Source organism: Mustela lutreola, chromosome 7 (genome assembly GCF_030435805.1).
Source record: "Mustela lutreola isolate mMusLut2 chromosome 7, mMusLut2.pri, whole genome shotgun sequence".
NCBI lineage: Eukaryota > Metazoa > Chordata > Mammalia > Carnivora > Mustelidae > Mustela > Mustela lutreola.
This window is the reverse complement of record NC_081296.1, coordinates 33,875,869-33,895,474: the sequence shown is the minus strand read 5'-3', so window position 1 is coordinate 33,895,474 and position 19,606 is coordinate 33,875,869. Positions and strand designations below refer to the sequence as shown.

Sequence of the window (19,606 nt, the reverse complement as noted above, 5' to 3'; positions counted from 1 at the left end):
AAAAATGCTGGGAAAGGGATTTTATTTCGTGAAACCTGGAGACCATTATCTCTGCCCTAATAAAGCCAGTGGAGAGCTGTGTGGCAGGACACCATCACTATAGTGAGGCTCTGGCAATCCCCTGGCAAGGACAGTGAGACACCAGTGGTGACTGGTTACATAGTAGGAATCAAGCTGTAGGACCTTGGGCAGGAGCAGCACATTGGGAGCAAGCTCATGTTCTTCCTGCAACCTAGGTGGAAATGGTTTACTTTTTTAAACCCAGTTGATTGCTATGATGATAGGTTCTGAAGCTGGATGGAGTTCATTATACTAGTCTACCTTTTTTGCATACATTTGAAAGTTTCCATAAACACTTTTTCATGGACATTTTTAAAAGACCAAAATATACAATGGTCTGAACAAACACTAAAGCAAAGTAAAATACTGGGTACAAAGAAACCATTATTTTATAACCACCTTGTTTGTTCTAAGCATTCAGACTTAGAAAGGAACTGTTTCAATTTGTCTTTTTATTATAACATGAGCTAAATTTAAGAAATTAGTCTTTTGACTTTATTTCCCAGAGTTGTTAGAAGATCTAAATGACAATATAACTCATTATGAAAATACACTGAAAAGTACAAGAGCTGATGTAAAATGGTAAATCAAGATTCCAAGTATCAAGGAATTAGAGTAAGTAAAGAATGAAACCAGTCAGGCTGCAGCCTGACATATGTAGGATGCACTGGTTTAGCAAGGTTCCATCAAGGAATAGGAAGACCATCAAATGTGGGGTGATTAAGTCACAATGTGAGAAACATCTCCCATGGGACAAGTTCCTACCCTTTATTGTTTGGTAAATTTGAGTTTTTTTCATTTCATAACTTAGGATTCTCTTAAACCAACATTTCAAAATTTAAAAAAATTCATCAAACAGGAGTCATTCTTATAGGTAAGGTAAATCACCGGATAAGGTATTAGGAAAATTTTGTTCCTTTTTAAATCAAAAAGCCTTCAAATGGTCAGGGATTGATGGACTGGGGATGACAAATGTACATTTCAGATTTTAATCACCAATGAAAAAATAAAGCATTTTTATCGACTTAAAACTGTCAGTGCATTTAGATTGTGGTGAAAGAAAAATTTAAAATACCTCTATAATAAGAGAATGTTAATAGAAATTGGCCATGTACTGAGGTCATTTTAGTGAGCTACCATCATGTAAATATAATAATTTCTTGGTCCAAATCAGTGAAACTTATAAAAGATTGTCTCCAGAAAACATTTTTTGACAACAATGCTTTTTCAGACACATTCTGATATCCAAATTCACTTGATAACACAATTACAGATTAACCTTTTAATTACATTTTTCTTAAAAAACTGTGAGATTTCCATTTCTTCGGGAGATATTTTCACCACTGTGTTGTTCAATTCCACAGGTCAAGTTTTCTTCATTATTATTAAGAACTTCATACATGTTAGAGAGATTGCCATTCATTGCTTTTTCGTCTTTTCGAAAAGACACAGGGAGACTTGCTAGACTAAAGCTGACGTCTTTAAAGGCATGCAACAAAAATATTCCCACAATGATTGTAAAGAAGCCACTCAAAGTACCAATGACATCATCAATAGGCATATCTTGCCATTCCTTAAAAAGGATAGCTGAACAAGTTAAAACTGATGTTGTGAAGAATACATAATATATTGGAGTCACAATGGAAGTGTTGAATATATCCAGGGCCCTGTTCAGGTAATTAATCTGTGTGCTCACACAGACTATAAGGCTCAGCAGCAGAATCCAGGCCAGGGGATGTCTTAGCACAGGTTTTCCAGCAAACAGCTCTTTGATAGCAATGCCCAGGCCCTTAACACAGGAGACTGAAAATGCTCCAATTACAGAGCAGATTGTTATGTACACAAGAATGTTTGTCTGTCCATGGCGAGGTCCCACCACGAAGATTAGTATCAATAACACAATGACCACAAGTGTTGCAAAGACCACAAAACCTGGGGGAGGCAAAGAAAAGTTGTATTTAGTCAAATGCGTAAGTACTAAAAAAAACCCCTGAGAATCCAAAACAAATATTAATTCAATAGGAAGGAGAAAAGGTGTGACCTTAAAATAAGTATTTTCTTCCTTTGGCTACCCCAGCAAAAGCATAGCCATAAAAATTTAGTTAGATGTATATACTGGAAGATTACACGATGCTTCATATTCATAAACTGTTACTAACATTTTTAACATAGCATTTTAGGGCTCATGATAATTAGATCACAGAAAATGGAGATGAGGCTGATTCGCAGCCATCCACTCTAGAATAGCTCACTACTTCCCACCCACTGGAATGCCCTAACTCCAAGAATGGAAACAATCAAACTAATGGAGAGAAATCACAAGATGACCTTGAACACTCAAAAATTTACAGATGCTTGGGGTGCCTGGGTGGCTCAGTGGGTTAAGCCGCTGCCTTCAGCTCAGGTCATGATCTCAGGGTCCTGGGATCGAGCCCCACATTGGGCTCTCTCCTAAGCAGGGAGCCTGCTTCTCTTCCTCTCTCTGCCTGCCTACTCGTGATCTCTGTCAAATAAATAAATAATAAATCGTTTAAAAAAAAAGGCATTTGTGGGAAGAGAAGCTATATATGCCTAGGTTTTTAGAAACCAAATAGCCTGGTAAAAATGCCAGAGAGCGGAGTGAAGACACCTACAGTCTTGGAATGCTGACACAGACACTGCCATTAAAAGTTCATCCAAGTGGATGGTCCAAGTAAACATCCCAGGGTATCAGCTGAGAATCTGATTAAGAAATACATGCAAAATGGAAAGAAACCAGCCTCAACAAAGAGTGAAACAACACTTCAAGTTAAAGGTGATCTGCAGGGCACCTGGGTGGCTCACTGGGTTACCCTGTATCGGGCTCCCTGCTCAGTGAGAAGCCTACTTCCCCTTCTCTCTGCCTGCCTCCCTGTCTACTTGTGATCTCTGTAAAATAAAAAAATATTAAAAAAAAAAAAAGAAAGAAAGAAAGAAAGAAAAAGTGTCCAACAAAAAAAAATTTAGGTTTTTTCTGAAGGAATAAAACATCACTTAGAGCCTTTACACTTTTTAATATTCTATGTCCAGCATTTAATCAAAACTGCCTAAAAACAAAACTAAATGACTAAAGCAAAAGAAAAAACAGAGCCCACAAACAATCCCAATATTGAAGTTTGCAGAAATACTTTTAAATAACCAGGTCTCTTTGGGGACTTGCTGCACAACACAACACATGTGGGTAACAATAGTGTACTGTACATCTGCAAAATGTTGAAGGTGAATTTCACGTTTTGTTTGGTTTTTCGGACACATACACAACTAAAGAGCAAAAGCAAGCTCTTGGAAATTAAAAATGTAATAGCAGAAATAAAAACTCAAAGGGGCTGCGAAGATAAAACTGAGGAAATCTCCCTGAAGGCAGAGCTAAAAAGAAAAAGCAGTAAAAACAGGAAGATGAAAAAAAAATATTATGTATAATATATATATTAAATTACTATATATTTATATAATTATAAAATACATAAATATATAATGTAAATACACACGTACACATATACACATACATATATACATCTACGTATATATGTACATATTTATACATATTGTATGTATACATATATACGTACATATGTGTGTATATATGCATGTGTGTATGTTTGCGCATGCACACGTCTATGAAAAGTCACTGTATATTGCAGGAGGTCCAATCAACAGAAGAGTAAGAAGAATTTCATAAAGAGAAAAGAATATCAAAGAACAAATTTGATTTCCTAGAATAAGATAGACATTTCCAAATTTTAAAAAATCCATCAAATACCTAGCACAATGGATAAAAACTAGCCTACATCTAAGTACCTCAGTGGAAAATTTCAGATGATGAGGGCAAAGAGGACATCCTAAAGGTTGCTAAAGACAAAATATGGTAACATATAAAAGATAAAGAATTGACTGTCATTTCTTAGCAACACTGGAAGTGAGAAGACAATGAGGTTACATGGACTAAAGACATTTTTATATATACAAGGACTTAAAAAGTCTCATCTCTTCTGTGCCTTTCTTGTCTCCTGCAATAGTGGCTCCAACCAAAATGAAGGCGCAAACCCAGGATTCAGAGCCAAGAAAAAAGTGAAGGGGATCCCTTCAGGATGTAATGAAGAAAAGTCCACAATAACAAATGTGCCAGCAGCTTAAGATACCAGCCTGGACTAAGGCCAAATAAGATTTTGGGAGAAATTTCCAGAAGAGATGAAACTGCAGAATACCTAATGTGTTTGAAATTACTGAATTAAGACCCTGGAGTAGAGTTTTAAGACAGATTGATAAATTCATAGAAAAGTGATCAAAAAAGATCATTATCCGTTAAGAAAAAAAAAAATACAAAGAAGGAAAAGTAGTTGTATATGTCTAAGCTGGGAATAAAAGTTATATAATGACTATAATGTAAATAAATCATTTAAACAAAATCAGGCAGATACACAGTTGATGCCTAAAGCCAAGAGTAGCAGCACCTTAAGTATGTTACTTAGACACACAGAGTTAAAGAACAAAACAAACAAGGCATCTGGGGCTGGTAGGAGAAGAAAATAACCATAATTTTTCATAATAAGCCATGAAGAACAATTTGCCTCTTTATATGCACATAAAATTTTGGTTAAAATAAAAACTAAATTAAAAAGTAAAATAGTGGGACGCGTGGGTGGCTCAGTTGGTTAGACGACTGCTTTAGGCTCAGGTCATGAGTCCCACATTGGGCTCCCAGCTCCATGGGGAGTCTGCTTCTCCCTCTGACCTTCTCACTCATGCTCTCTCTCACTACCTCTCTCTCAAATAAATATTTTTTTTAAAAAAAGTAAAATAGTGGGGTGCCTGGGTGGCTCAGTGGGTTAAGCCGCTGCCTTCGGCTCAGGTCATGATCTCAGGGTCCTGGGATTGAGTCCCACATCAGGCTTTCTGCTCAGCAGGAAGCCTGATTCCCTCTCTCTCTCTCTCTCTGCCTACCTCTCCATCTACTTGTGATTTCTCTCTGTCAAATAAATACATAAAATCTTTAAAAAAAAAAAAAAAAAAAAAAAAGTAAAATAGTGAGACTAATAAAGCTTTTCTTGTTTCTTACCTGGATCTCCCAGCTTGTGAGACATTTCATTTAAAGTCTCAATCTCTTCTTCTTTTGGAGCATGAATGACCATAACTGTAGATCCTAAAATACTTAGCAAACATCCAATTTTCCCATGAAGATTAAGTCTTTCATTTAGAAAGTATGAAGAAAGAATGGCACTAAAATGGGGGAGGGGAGTGGAGAACATTAAAATTATGAATTACTTCTCTCATTTTTAAAAATCAACATAACACAGAATTTAAATTATTAAAAAACTAAAACACTACAACTTGTGAAGGTTCTCTGGCTTTCAGAAAAGGCACATTCAATCATAAAATGGAAGTTTCCAGCAAAACAATGGCACACTAAACCAGTATAGTTCCCATATTTCTACTATAGAAAATCAGTATGAAATTCACAATAAACGGAGGTATAATATAAATTTATAATCTAAGACTCTACGTCCAAACCAGTGCTTAAAATTTGCTCAACTTTAATTTATCCATACTGTTTGATGCAGCCTTTCTATGCGTTCGTGTCATTCTATATAATTTGCCTATTAAATGAAAAGTTTTAATACTTAAAAGCCAGTTTTAACCAAATCTAAAAAACATATAATGTAAACCTATAAATATGACATAACATATAGAAAATTAAGGGTAAAAGACATGTACCACAATGCATCTTTATATACTAGATTATATAGTATCTTGAAAAATTATGTAACTTAAATATAATACTGACTTATACACAAACACACTACCCTGGGGGAAACAAAGACTTTATTAAAAAAAAACCTATCAAAAACTTTGAGAATAGTAACCAAAATCCAAACTTCAATATGGGCTTTGCCGTTTGGGCTAATCATTAAAATAGAAAAAGGACAAATTTTGGACTGCTCCTTCCAAAGGGGGACCCCCAGAGCAGTCTTCAGAGGTACACAACCTTGTACCAATCATTGGTTTACTGTAGGTATGGAAACTGACTTATCACCAACCACCATTTTACCAAAGTGTCTATGTCTCAAATGTTAAGTGCTGTGATAAGTCAAATTTGAAATTTTAAAAAATTTTAATAAAAGCGAGACAAAGCATGGGAGCATAATTTCTGCTACAAATTGAAGCACGCCTGTGCACAAAAGAGAACCCTTTAAAAGCACAGCTTAAAAAAAAGTTCTCAAGATTGTTTAAATGTCAATTATGCTAAGCATGTGCAATTAGAATGCTTTATGGACTAATATACTGACTACTGTCCCTACACAAGCAGCATAGCATCCTTACCTTACTAGGACGCTGAGAGCTCCTAATGGAGTCACTAGGGTGGCTGGTGCAAAGGCATATGCAGCAAAGTTAGCCACCTCACCGGCTCCCACTTGGAGATAGACAACAAAAGAAAACTGTCAGAACAAATCACTCAAAATGAAAAGGTCTGTATGTTATTTTCATATACAGTTGACCCTTGAACTTACCAGGAGTTTAAACTTTCAGGATCCACTTAAGGTTATTTTGTATGATTTTCTTTCCTCTAGGTTATTGTTTGGAATACAGTACATAATACTTATACAAAGTATGTATTAACAGAAGCCTTTACTAAGGCTTCTGGTCAATAGTATGCTAACAGTAAAGCTTCTGGGAGTCAAAAGTTATATGCAGCTTTTTAACTGCACAGGTCACTGCCCCAACTACCATGCTGCTGAAGGGTCAAAGGTACTTTCATATTTTTTATATGCTACTTCAATTGTATTTAGTAATTTCTTTATTTTTTCCCATCTACTCATAAGGGTTCTCCTGTAAATTATCAACATTAGAACAGAATCCAAACCAATTAGAAAAAATAGTAATCTGTAATTTTAATTGAAGAGATCCAATTTATCTTACATATAATTTTTTTTAATTTAATAAATACTTATACCCTATCACAACAAACAGAAATCAATTAAAAGCAGCTAAAACTGTGTGAAAACATCTCTCCTAAGTCTTTTTCATTAGTTTGTTTTTTTTAACCCAACTCATATTTAAAGACATCCTTAGGTACCTATAATGGGCCAGATGCTGTTCTAGGATCAGGAAACAGAGCAGTAAACAAAACAAAAATACTGTTCTCCTGGCACCTGGGTGGCTCAGTCAGCTAGGCATCTGCCTTTGGCCGAGGTCATGATCCCAGAGTCCTGGGATGGAGTCCTGCCTCCAGGTTCTGCTTGTCCCTCTCCCTCTGCCCCTCCCCCTGCTTCTGCTCACTCTCTCACTCTCTCTTGTGCTCTCTCAAATTGTTAAAAAATGAAAATACTGTTCTCCTAAAAACTTACATTTTAGTGAAGGAAAACAGGCAAAATACATGTCAAGTACTTAACATGAAGTGTACAAAGGAATGGAGTGTTGGTGAAGGCAGCCCTGGGGTCAGAGATAGCCGGGGCCTCATGGTACACAACCTTTGTGAATCCTGATACAAATTTCATCTGAATTGAAAAGCCACTAGGGAATCTTATGCAGGGGATGTAATCTTACAGAAAGATCACTTATGGCTACTGTATTTTCCAAAACGGTTATATCAAGTTTCACTGAGCAGAATATGATAGTTCCTTTCGTCCCACTTGAAACAAAAAGTTGCTAATCTGTTAATGGAAAATGGAATTATTTTATTATTCTTTCAATTTGCATTTCCCCTTTTCATGTGTTCACTAGCCAAGTAAAATCTTTTAGTGAAGCAGCTGGTCAACTATTTTTCCTGTTGGGCTCTTAAGCTATTTGCTTTCTCTTACCAATATGAGGTAATTCGTTACATATTTTGGACATGAAACTTCTGTTGGTTAAAAACATCAGTCCTTTTTTTTTTTTTTAACTTTCTGTAATTTGCCTTTTCGTTCTTTTATACTCTTGACCAAAAGTTCTTAATTTTAACATCAAATTTTAAAATATTTTCCTTTGTGGTAGGTGCTTCATACAAGTTGTATGAGAACAATTTTTTTAAAGATTTTATTTATTTATTTGAGAGAGAGATCACAAGTGGGCAGAGAGGGGGGGGGGGGGAAGCAGGCTCCCTTCTCAGCAGAGAGCCTGATGCAAGACTCGATCCTGAGACCCTGAGATCATGACCTGAGCCAAAGGCAGAGGCTTAACCCATTGAGCCACTTAGGTGCCCAAGAAATCATTTTTATTTAATTATTCTTTAATTCCAGTATAGTTTACATACAGTGCTATTAGTTTCAGTGTACAATTAAGTGTACTTCTAATCCCCTATCTTACCCATTTCTTGTAATGAGAGATCTTTCTTGAAATTCTTTTAGTGTTCTACCTTTCACGTTTAAGCTTATGAACCACCTGGAGTTGATCTTTACGAATGGAGTACAGTAGAAATCAAATTGTAATTTTTCCATATGGAATGTTACAGCAATATTTATTGTAAAGCACATTTCCCTATTTCAATACCACCTTTGCAATAAACACACAGTGTGTGGGTGTTTTAAGGTTCTCGATTCTATTCTACTGGCTTATGTATTTTGACATGCTACCATACTGACTTAATTAGTGCAGCTTCATAATAAAGCTCATAATATAGCAAATACTTGGACCTTTACGAATATCTGCTTAGGGAAACAAAAGCAAAACTGAACTTTTAGGACTTCATCAAGATAAAAAACTTCTGCACAGCAAATAAAACAATCACAAAACAAAAGGCATGGGACGCCTGTGTGGCTCAGTTGTTTAAGGAGATGCCTTCAGCTCAGGTCATGATCCCAGCGTCCTGGGATTAAGTCCCACATTGGGCTCCTTGCTCACTGGGGAGCGTGCTTCTCCCTCTGTCTCTGCCTACCACTCTGTCTGCCTGTGCTCGCTCTCTCTCTCTCCCTCTCATTCTCTAACAGATAAATAAAATCTTTAGAGAAAAAAAGGTGGGGGAACAAGATGGTGGGGAAGTAGGAGGAGGCTTTTCAACCTGTACCCTAAAGTGAGCTGATTACCTACCAAAGAATTCCGATCACCCATGAAATCAGTCGGAGATCAGAATTACACACGTCTGGATCTCTACAGGGGCAGAAGACACCAATGAGCAGGTAAAGCGGAGTGGGAACGTCGGACTGATATCAGAAGATAAACAAAAGGGGGAGGGAGCCACCAGAGGCGACAGATTGGAAAGTAATATCCCTAATACGATAGTGCCCTGCATCTGGGGACCAGCATTAACTTGGAGACTGGTTGAAAACACTCAAAAAGAGCAAAGGATCGCGCGGGGGGGCAGGGAGGTGGTTGTGGGAATCGGAGTGGGTAGGGACAGGGGCTTAAGTCCCCAGACCCAGGACAGCCTCCCCTGGTGCTGAGCCAGAGAGAGTGCGGCAGAGAAACCAGGTCTTGGTCCCTGATTCGCCAGCACGCCCAAGAACGCCTAGGGTCTGGCTCCTGTGAGGGGCTGGGAGCCTCACCAGACCACAGAATGCAGAGCCTGAGACGCACAAGCCCCTCACCCTCCCCTGAGAAAGGTACTCGGAAGTCCCAGCCTGGTGTTCTCAGACCTGCGCCCTGCTCTAAGAGCCTGAGACATGCGCTCCACCCACAGCACCTTCCCTCAGAGAGGTGCACGCCAAGCCCGGCGCTCTTAGACCCAGAGGGACCAGGCACTCCCAGCCCGGGCCAGCAGAAAAATCTCAGTGTGCTATCGCTGCTTGGAACCTCTCTGGGGGTCTGGAGCTGCCCAGACAACCGCCGCTGCAGTGGTTTGGGTACAAGCAGAAGATCCTGCGACCCCAGGGACTGCGACTCGGAACCTGCTCTGCCAGCGGCCAAGGGGGAATTTAGATGGGCTCTGCAGCACCCACAGGAGGGCAGACTGAGGCTTCTCTGAGAGGGAAGTCAGGGTGCAGTTTGCTTTCCTCTACACCTACGAAAACCATCAAAATGGGTCAAGGCGAGAGAGAAAAAAAAAGTGAACAAACATAAAAATCTCCAGAGAGGGGCGCCTGGGTGGCTAAGTGGTTAAGCCGCTGCCTTCAGCTCCGGTCATGATCTCAGGGTCCTGGGACCGAGCCCCGCATCGGGCTCTCTACTCAGCAGGGAGCCTGCTTCCTCCTCTCTCTCTGCCTGCCTCTCTACCTGCTTGTGAGCTCTCTCTGTCAAGTAAAAAAATTAAAAATCTTAAAAAAAAAAAAAAAATCTCCAGAGAACAAAAGCCTGAAGAAAACCAGTTTCCTCAGAGCCCACCCCCTTGAGAGGGGCAGGAGGACATAACTCAAGGAACATCATTGACTAAAAACCCACGTGGCAGGCCCCTCCCCCAGAAAAGAAAAAAAAGACTAGAAGAGAACCACCATCACTACTTCATAGGACAACTTTTATTTTTAACTTGTTCCCACTATTCTGGCTCTTTTTTTTTTTTTTTTTTAATTTATTTGTTTGACAGATAGAGATCACAGGTAGGCAGAGAGAGAGAGAGAGGAGGAAACAGGCTCCCCGTTGAGCAGAGAGCCCAATGCGGGACTCGATCCCAGGACCCTGGGACCATGACCTGAGCCGAAGGCAGAGGCTTTAACCCACTAAGCCACCCAGGCGCCCTCTATTTTTTTTTATATAGATAATTTTTTAACCTATTTACCATCACAGTGAGATGTCCAGTACATCAAATTCCATAATAACCTTCTAACCTGAACTTTTTGATACATACATCTGTGTTTTTCTTTTGCATTTCTATTTTTTTAATTTCAGTTTAGTTTATTCCTTTTTTATTTTTATTTTCTAATATTCATATAGAGTTAAACTTCAAGGTAATCCCCTTTCCCCAATCAATACTACCCCTACAGGTAAACGAATTTTTTTTTTTTTTAAAGATTTCATTCATTTATTTGACAAAGGGAGAGAGATCACAAGTAGGCAGAGAGGCAGCCACAGTCAGAGGAAGGGAAGCAGGCTCCCCACTGAGCAGAAAGCCCAATGTGGGACTCGATCCCAGGACCCTGAGATCAGAGGCTTAACCCACTGAGCCACCCAGGCACCCGGTAAACCAATTTTTAATCCCCCTTTATCTTAGGAAAGCTGAGTCCTTTAACAAAGATATCAAGATACATCCAGGAAGAATCAAAACAACCTTACACGCCCACACTGAGAATTTATAACCACTCTCCCAACTTTTTCTTCCACCAGTGTTTCTGTGTTTTTGTTGTTTGTCCTGATACTATATAAATCTTACACTTGGGGTTCTTTTTGACGAGGTTCTTCCTTTATTTGCATATATATATATAAATATATACAAATATTTATATATATAAATATATATATAAATATTTTTTTCCCTTGAAATATACTTTCATCAGTCTTTTTGTTTGTATGTTTTTGTTTGTATACTTCATCAATCTTACCTTTGGGCCCATTTGGGCTGAACCTTCTCTTTTATCTTCCCTTTCTTTCCTGTCTCTCTCTCTCTTTTTCTTTTTTTCTTTTTCCTCTCATTTGGATGGGGAATCCTGATTGCTCAGAAGTGTTCCAGGGTGCACCTTGACTGCACCACGGTCGATACATCCAGCTACATCCGTTCAGTCATCTCTCAACAAAATGACTAGGAGGAGGAATGCCCACAGAAGAAAAATACAGAGGATGGGCCTTCTGCAACAGAGCTAACGGCTATCAACATAGACAATATGTCAGAAAGAGAATTCAGTCCAACAATTATCCAGGCAATAGCTAGGTTGGAGAAAGCCATGGATGACCAAACGGAATTGATCAGGGCCGAACTGAAAGCAACCAGACAGGATGTTCACAATGTTAGGGCAGAGCTAAAAGCTACCAGGGAGGAGGTTCACAATGCTCTCAATGAGTTCCAATCTAATCTAAATTCTCTCAAAGCTAGGGTAACTGAGACAGAAGACAGAATTAGTGATCTGGAGGACAAACAGACAGAGAGAAAGGATCAGGAGGAAGCCTGGAACAAACAGCTTAGAAGCCACGAAAACAGAATCAGGGAAATAGATGATGCCATGAAACGTTCCAACGTCAGAATTACTGGAATCCCTGAAGGGGAGGAGAAAGAAAGAAGTCTAGAAGATTTAGTGGAACAAGTTCTTCATGAAAATTTTCCCAATCTCGCAAATGGAACCAGCGTTCATGTACTAGAGGCCGAACGGTCTCCACCCAGGATTGTAGATTCCAAAAAAAAACATCAAGGCACCTGATAGTCAAATTGAGGAATCATAATTGTAGGTATAATCCCTTGAAAGCCACTAGGACAAAGAGGCTCCTAACTTAAAGAGGAAAGCCCATCAGAATGTCAGACCTGTCCACAGAGACCTGGCAAGCCAGAAAGGGCTGGCAAGATATATTCAGGGCACTAAATGACAAGACCATGCAGCCAAGAATACTTGATCCAGCAAGACTTACATTCAAAATGGATGGAGAGTGAAAGAGTTTCCAAGACCAGCAAGGCTTAAAAGACTATGCAACTACCAAGCCGACACTGCAGGAAATATTAAGGGGGGTTCTATAAAAGAGGAAAAATTCTAAGAATAGCATTGAACAGAAATATAGAGAGAATCTACAGAAAGAAAGACTTCAAAGGTAACATGTCAATAAAAACGTATCTATCAATAATCACTCTTAATGTGAATGGCCTAAATGCGCCCACAAAACGACACAGGGTTGCAGATTGGATAAACCAACAGGACCCATCCATATGTTGTCTACGAGAGACCCATTTTGAACCTAAAGATACACCCAGACTGAAAGTGAAGGGATGGAGAAGCATCTTTCATGCCAATGGGCCTCAAAAGAAGGCTAGGGTAGCAATTCTCATATCAGATAAATTAGATTTTAAACTAAAGACTATGGTCAGAGATACAGAAGGACACTACATCATTCTGAAAGGGACTATCCACCAAGATGATCTAACAATTGTAAATATCTATGCCCCCATATGGGAGCAGCCAATTACATAAGAAAACTGTTAATCAAGATAAAGGGTCATATGGAAATGAATACATCAATAGAAGGAGATCTTAACACAGCTCTCATAACACAAGGAAAAGTTTGGAAGGAACTCAAACACCTGGAAGCTAAAGACCACCTTTGCTTGGATCAACCAGGAGATCAAAGAACTAAAACAATTCATGAAAACCAATCAGAATGAAGACACTTCAGACCAAAACCTATGAGATACAGCAAAGGCGGTCCTAAGGGGGAAATACATAGCCATCCAAACTTCCCTCAAAAAAATCGAAAAATCCAGAACACTCCAGTTGTCTCTACACCTTAAAGAACTGGAGAATCAACAAATCAAACCAACTCAACACATAAGAAAGGAAATTATCAAGATTGGAGCTGAGATCAATGAGGTAGAAACCAGAGATAGAGAAGAACATATCAATGAAACTAAAAGCTGGTTTTTTGAAAGAAACAGTAAGATCGAAAAACCATTGGCCACACTAATCCAAAAGAAAAAAGAGAGAAAGCCCAAATTCATAAAATTATGAATGAAACGGGAGAGATCACAACTAACACTAAGGAAGTACAAACAATCATCAGAAGTTATTATCAACAGTTATATGCCAATAAGCTAAGCAACCTAGATGAAATGGATGCATTCCTGGAAAACTGTAAACTCCCAAAATTGAATCAGGAAGAAATTGACAACCTGAATAGACCAATATCTAGTAACGAGATTGAAGCAGTGATCAAAAACCTCCCAAAAACAAGAGCCCAGGACCTGATGGACTCCCTGGGGAATTCTACCAAACTTTCAAAAAAGAAATAACACCTATTCTCCTGAAGCTGTTGCAAAAAATTGAAGCAGAAGGAAAACTTCCAGACTCTTTCTATGAGCCAGCATTACCCTGATCCCCAAACCAGGCAAAGACCCTACCAATATCACTGATGAATATGGATGCTAAGATTCTCAACAAGATCCTAGCAAACAGGATCCAACAGCACATTAAAAAGATTATCTACCATGACCAGGTGGGATTCACCCCTGGGTTACAAGGATGGTTCAATATTCACAAATCAATTAATGTGATAATCACAAAATTAATTTTGTTAACAAATTAATAAGAGAAGAGAGAAGAACCACATGGTCCTCTCAATTGATGCAGAAAAAGCATTTGACAAAATCCAGCATCCGTTCCTGATTAAAACACTTCAAAGTACAGGGATAGAGGGAACATTCCTGAACTTTATCAAATCTATCTATGAAAGACCCACAGCAAATATCATCCTCAATGGGAAAAAGCTTGCAGCCTTCCCGTTGAGATCAGGAACACGACAAGGATGCCCACTCTCACCACTCTTGTTCAACATAGTATAAGAAGTCCTAGCAACAGCAATCAGACAACAAAGAGAAATAAAAGGTATCCAAATTGGCAATGAAGAAGTCAAACTCTCTCTCTTTGCAGATGACATGATTCTTTATATGGAAAACCCAAAATACTCCACCCCCAAACTACTAGAACTCCTACAGCAATTCAGCAACGTGGCAGGATACAAAGTCAATGTACAGAAATCAGTGGCTTTCTTATACACTAACAATGAAAATACAGAAAGGGAAATTAGAGAATCGATTCCATTTACTATAGCACCAAGAACCATAAGATACCTGGGAATAAACCTAACCAAAGAGGTAAAGGATCTGTACTCAAGGAACTACAGAACACTCATGAAAGAAATTGAAGAAGACACAAAAAGATGGAAGGCCATTCCATGCTCTTGGATTCAAAGAATAAACATTGTTAAAATGTCCATACTGCCTAGAGCAATCTATACTTTTAAAGCTATTCCGATCAAAGTTCCACTGGTATTCTTCCAAGAGCTGGAGCAAATAATCCAAAAATTTGTATGGAATCAGAAGAGACCCTGAATCTCTAAGGAAATGTTGAAAAACAAAAATAAAACGGGGGGCATCACGGTACCTGATTTCAAGCTTTACTACAAAGCTGTGATCAGCAAGTCAGCATGGTACTGGCATAAAAACAGACACATAGACCAGTGGAACAGAGCAGAGAGCCCAGATATGGACCCTCAACTCTATGGTCAAATAATCTTTGACAAAACAGGAAAAAATATACAGTAGAAAAAAGTCTCTTCAATAAATGGTGCTGGGAAAACTGGGCAGCTATATGTAGAAGAATGAAACTCAACCATTCTCTTACACCGTACACAAAGATAAACTCAAAATGGATAAAAGACCTCAACATGAGACAGGAATCCATCAGAATCCTAGAGAACATAGGCAGTAACCTCTTTGATATCAGCCACAGCAACTTCTTTCAAGATATGTCTCCAAAGGCAAAGGAAACAAAAGCAAAAATGAACTTTTGGGACTTCATCAAAATCAAAAGCTTCTGCACAGCCAAGTTAACAGTCAAGAAAACAAAGAGGCAACCCACGGAATGGGAGAAGATATTTGCAAATGACAGTACAGACAAAAGGTTGATATCCAGGATCTATCAAGAACTCCTCAAAACTCAACACACACAAAACAGATAATCATATAAAAAAACATGGCCAAAAGACATGAACAGACACTTCTCCAATGAAGACATACAAATGGCTATCATACACATGAAAAACATTCATCATCACTAGCCATCAGGGAGATTCAAATTAAAACCACATTGAGATATCACCTTACACCAGTTAGAATGGACAAAATTAGCAAGACAGGAAACAACGTGTATTGGAGGAGATGTGGAGAAAGGGCAAACCTCTTCCACTGTTGGTGAGAATACAAGTTGGTGCAGCCACTTTGGAGAACAGTGTGGAGATTCCTTAAGAAATTAAAAATAGAGCTTCCCTATGACCCTGCAAATTGCACTACTGGGTATTTACCCCAAAGATACAGATGTAGTGAAAACAAGGGCCATCTGTACCCCAATGTGTATAGCAACAATGGCCAGGGTCGCCAAACTGTGGAAAGAACCAAGATGCCCTTCAACAGACGAATGGATAAGGAAGATGTGGTCCATATACACTATGGAGTATTATGCCTCCATCAGAAAGGACGAATACCCAACTTTTGTAGCAACATGGACAGGACTGGAAGAGATTATGTTGAGTGAAGTAAGTCAGGCAGAGAGAGTCAATTATCATATGATTTCACTTATTTGTGGAGCATAACAAATACCATGGAGGACAAGGTTAGTTAGAGAGGAAAAGGCCGTTGAGGGAAACTGGAAGGGGAGGTGAACCATGAGAGACTATGGATTCTGAAAAACAATCTCAGGGTTTTGAAGGGGCGGGGACTGGGAGGTTGGGGGAACCAGGTGGTGGGTATTGGAGAGGGCACGGATTGCATGGAGCACTGGGTGTGGTGCAAAAACAATGAATACTGTTACGCTGAAAATAAATTAAAAAACAAGGTAACCCACAGAACAGTAAAAGATACTCTGTAAATCACATACTAACAAAGGGTTCGTATCCAAAATCTCTAAGGAACATACCAAACTCAACACCCAAAAAACAAATAATCTAGTTAATAAATGGGCAAGAGACATGAATAGACACTTTTCTAAAGAAGACATCCAGATGGTTAAGAGACACGTGAAAAGATACTCAACATTACTCATCATCAGGGAAATATGAATCAAAACCACAAGAAGATACCACCTCAAACCTGTACGATCTAATATTAACAACACAAGAAATAAGAGATGCTACTGAGGATGTGGAAAAAGGGGAACCCTTTTGCCTGTCAGTGGGAAAGTAAACTGGTGTAGTTACTCTGGAGAACAGGTTACAGGTTCTTCAAAAAGTTAAAAAGAGAACCATCCTACAATCCAGCAATTGCACTTCTAAGTATTTATCCAAAGGATACAAAAATACAGATTCAAAGGTGTCCATACACCCCCCCCCCTTGTTTACTGCAGCATTATCAACAATAGCCAATCTATGGAGAGAGCCTAAATGTCCATCAACTGATGAATGGATAATGAAGATGTGGTATGTATGGTACCATTTTAACAATTTATTTGCAATGACATGGATGGAGCAAGAGTGCATTATGCTAAGTGAAATAAATCAGAGAAAGACAAATACCTTATCTCACTCATATGTGGGATTTAAGAAAGAAAACAGATGAGCATAAGGGAAGGGGGAAAAGAAAGAAAGGAGAGCAGCTTAACGGTAGAGAGCTGAGGGCTGACCAAGGGAGGTGGGTGGGGAATGAGCTAGATGGTGAATGGGTATTAAAGAGGGTATTTGTGGGGCGCCTGCCTTCAGCTCAGGTCATGATCTCAGGGTCCTGGGATCTTTAAAAAAAAAAAAAAAAAAAAAAAAAAAGAGGGTATTTGTGATGAACCCTAGGTGTTGTATATAAGTGATGGATCATTGAGTTCTACTCCTGAAACCAATACTGCACTGCATGTTAACTATCAAAATTTAAATTAAAAAAAGAGTTCGCTTTACTCAGACTTCTGTACTACCATACAAATTTTACTTATTTTTTTTTTTTAAGATTTTATTTATTTATTTGACAGAGAGAAATTACAAGTACACTGAGAGGCAGGCAGAGAGAGAGAGAGAGAAGGAAGCAGGCTCCCTGCTGAGCAGAGAGCCCGATGCGGGACTCGATCCCAGGACCCTGAGATCATGACCTGAGCCGAAGGCAGCGGCTTAACCCACTGAGCCACCCAGGCGCCCCGAAATTTTACTTATTTTTTTAAAATGTGTTTTGAATTTTAGGGTCTTCCCCCCCCCAATTTATTTGAGATAGAGAACATAAGCGGGGAGGAGGGGCACAGAGAGAGGAAAAAGCAGACTCCAAGCTGAGCAAGACTCTATCCCAGGACCTCAGGATCATGACCTGAACCGAAGGCAGATGCTTGACTGAGCCACCCAGGTGCCCTACTGTACAAGTTTTAAATCAACTTGCCATCTACCACATGACCACCTACAGTTTTAAATGGAATAGCATTTAACCTGTCACTGTGGAAATGATGACTTTCCAATAATGAATCTTTCAACTCATGAAAATAATATATCCCTCTATTGTCGTCTTTTTCTAATGATTTCATTTCTCCATAGGTATCTTTCCCACCTTTTGTTACATTTATAATTAAATAATTCCTATTTTTAAAAATTATATGAAAATGGTACCATTTTAACATTTTTAAAAAGATATTTATTTGAGAGAGAGAGAGAGAGAGAAGGAGAGCAGAGAGAGAGAATGAGAGGGAGAAGCAGACTCCCCACTAAGCAGAGAGCACAATGTGAGACTCGATCTCAGGACCCTGAAATCATGACCTGAGCCAAAGGCAAATGCTTAACCCATTGAGCCACCCAAGTACCCCAACATTTCATTTTCTAATTGCTGCTCATAATGCAGTTTAGTTTTATATGTTGACTTTATATCCAACACTTAATTAAATTTTAATTTATCTGTATATTTTTTGGAATTTTTATACAGGATATAAATATACAGGATATACAGGATTTTTTTTTTTTAAAGATTTTATTTATTTATTTGACAGAGAGAAATCACAAGTAGATGGAGAGGCAGGCAGAGAGAGAGAGAGAGAGGGAAGCAGGCTCCCTGCGGAGCAGAGAGCCCGATGCAGAACTCGATCCCAGGACCCTGAGATCATGACCCGAGCCGAAGGCAGCGGCCCAACCCACTGAGCCACCCAGGCGCCCCTACAGGATATTTTAATACAGGATATTTTAAACAGGATATTTTACTAACAAAGTTACCTCTTAAACTAACAATCTTAAAAAAAACACATAGGTATATCACACATATTTCAATCGGACAGATAAAAGAAAGTCTTCTCATTCAAATTAAATAAACTATTAAACTGCTAAATGACTTTTACTGGCTTCAATTTTATGTATTTTGAGTACTATTCATTAAAAAAGCAAGGATTTATTTAAAAATTGTAAAGGGGCACCTGGGTGGCTCAGTCGGTTAAGCAGCAGACTCTTGACTGACTCAGGTAGTGATCTTGGGGTGCTGGATTCCAGTCCAGCATCAGGCTCTGTGCTCAGCAGGTAGGCTGCTTCAGGATTCTCTGCCCCTCCCCGCCCTCACTTGCTCTGTCTCTCTTTCTCTAGAATAGATAAATCTTTAAAAATTAAATAAACAAACAACAATGTGCTAGTAAGAGGCAGTATTAGTATGTGCAAATATTTTAATATACAACTATAAAATATCCTTGAAATGTTCTCTATACATACTTGATAGCAATCCAGCCCACCACAACCATTCTTTAAGATATGCATGGCCACCTTGACCTGCAAATGAAAAAGCAAAATTTAGCTTTTTTGGAAGATTATCAGACTCTTATAATTTATGACAACTATTACCAATTATAGATTTTGAAATACCTCATTTGTTATTATTATTTTGAATAAAGGTTCCACCATGACTGTGTAAGCAGATTTCTAAAATAATCTTTTTATGATTATCTTAGAAAAGGGGATCAGGATCACAAAAATGTTAAAAATGTTTAGGTTTGCACTATACTGTTCAGTAAAAGAATTAAAATCAATCCTTATTTTCAGTCTATGCATCATTCTTTTGTTTTGT

At 38.7% G+C, this 19,606-nt stretch overlaps 1 protein-coding gene across 3 annotated transcripts in view; it reads right to left on the bottom strand.

Moving 5' to 3' along the window:
- Window positions 1-493: 493 nt before the first annotated feature.
- NIPA2 (NIPA magnesium transporter 2) overlaps window positions 494-19,606 on the bottom strand; it is a 30,073-nt gene continuing 10,960 nt past the window's right edge. For 2 of the 3 annotated variants that reach the window (XM_059180263.1, XM_059180262.1), the window contains exons 3-6: window positions 19,255-19,311; window positions 6,397-6,487; window positions 5,135-5,295; window positions 494-1,992 (exon numbers count right to left, since the gene is read on the bottom strand). In XM_059180263.1, the coding sequence (XP_059036246.1) occupies window positions 1,358-1,992; window positions 5,135-5,295; window positions 6,397-6,487; window positions 19,255-19,311 (944 nt within the window). In that variant the 3' untranslated portion in view covers window positions 494-1,357. The remainder of the gene's footprint in view (window positions 1,993-5,134; window positions 5,296-6,396; window positions 6,488-19,254; window positions 19,312-19,606) is intronic. The other variant, XM_059180264.1, reaches the window with a different exon arrangement.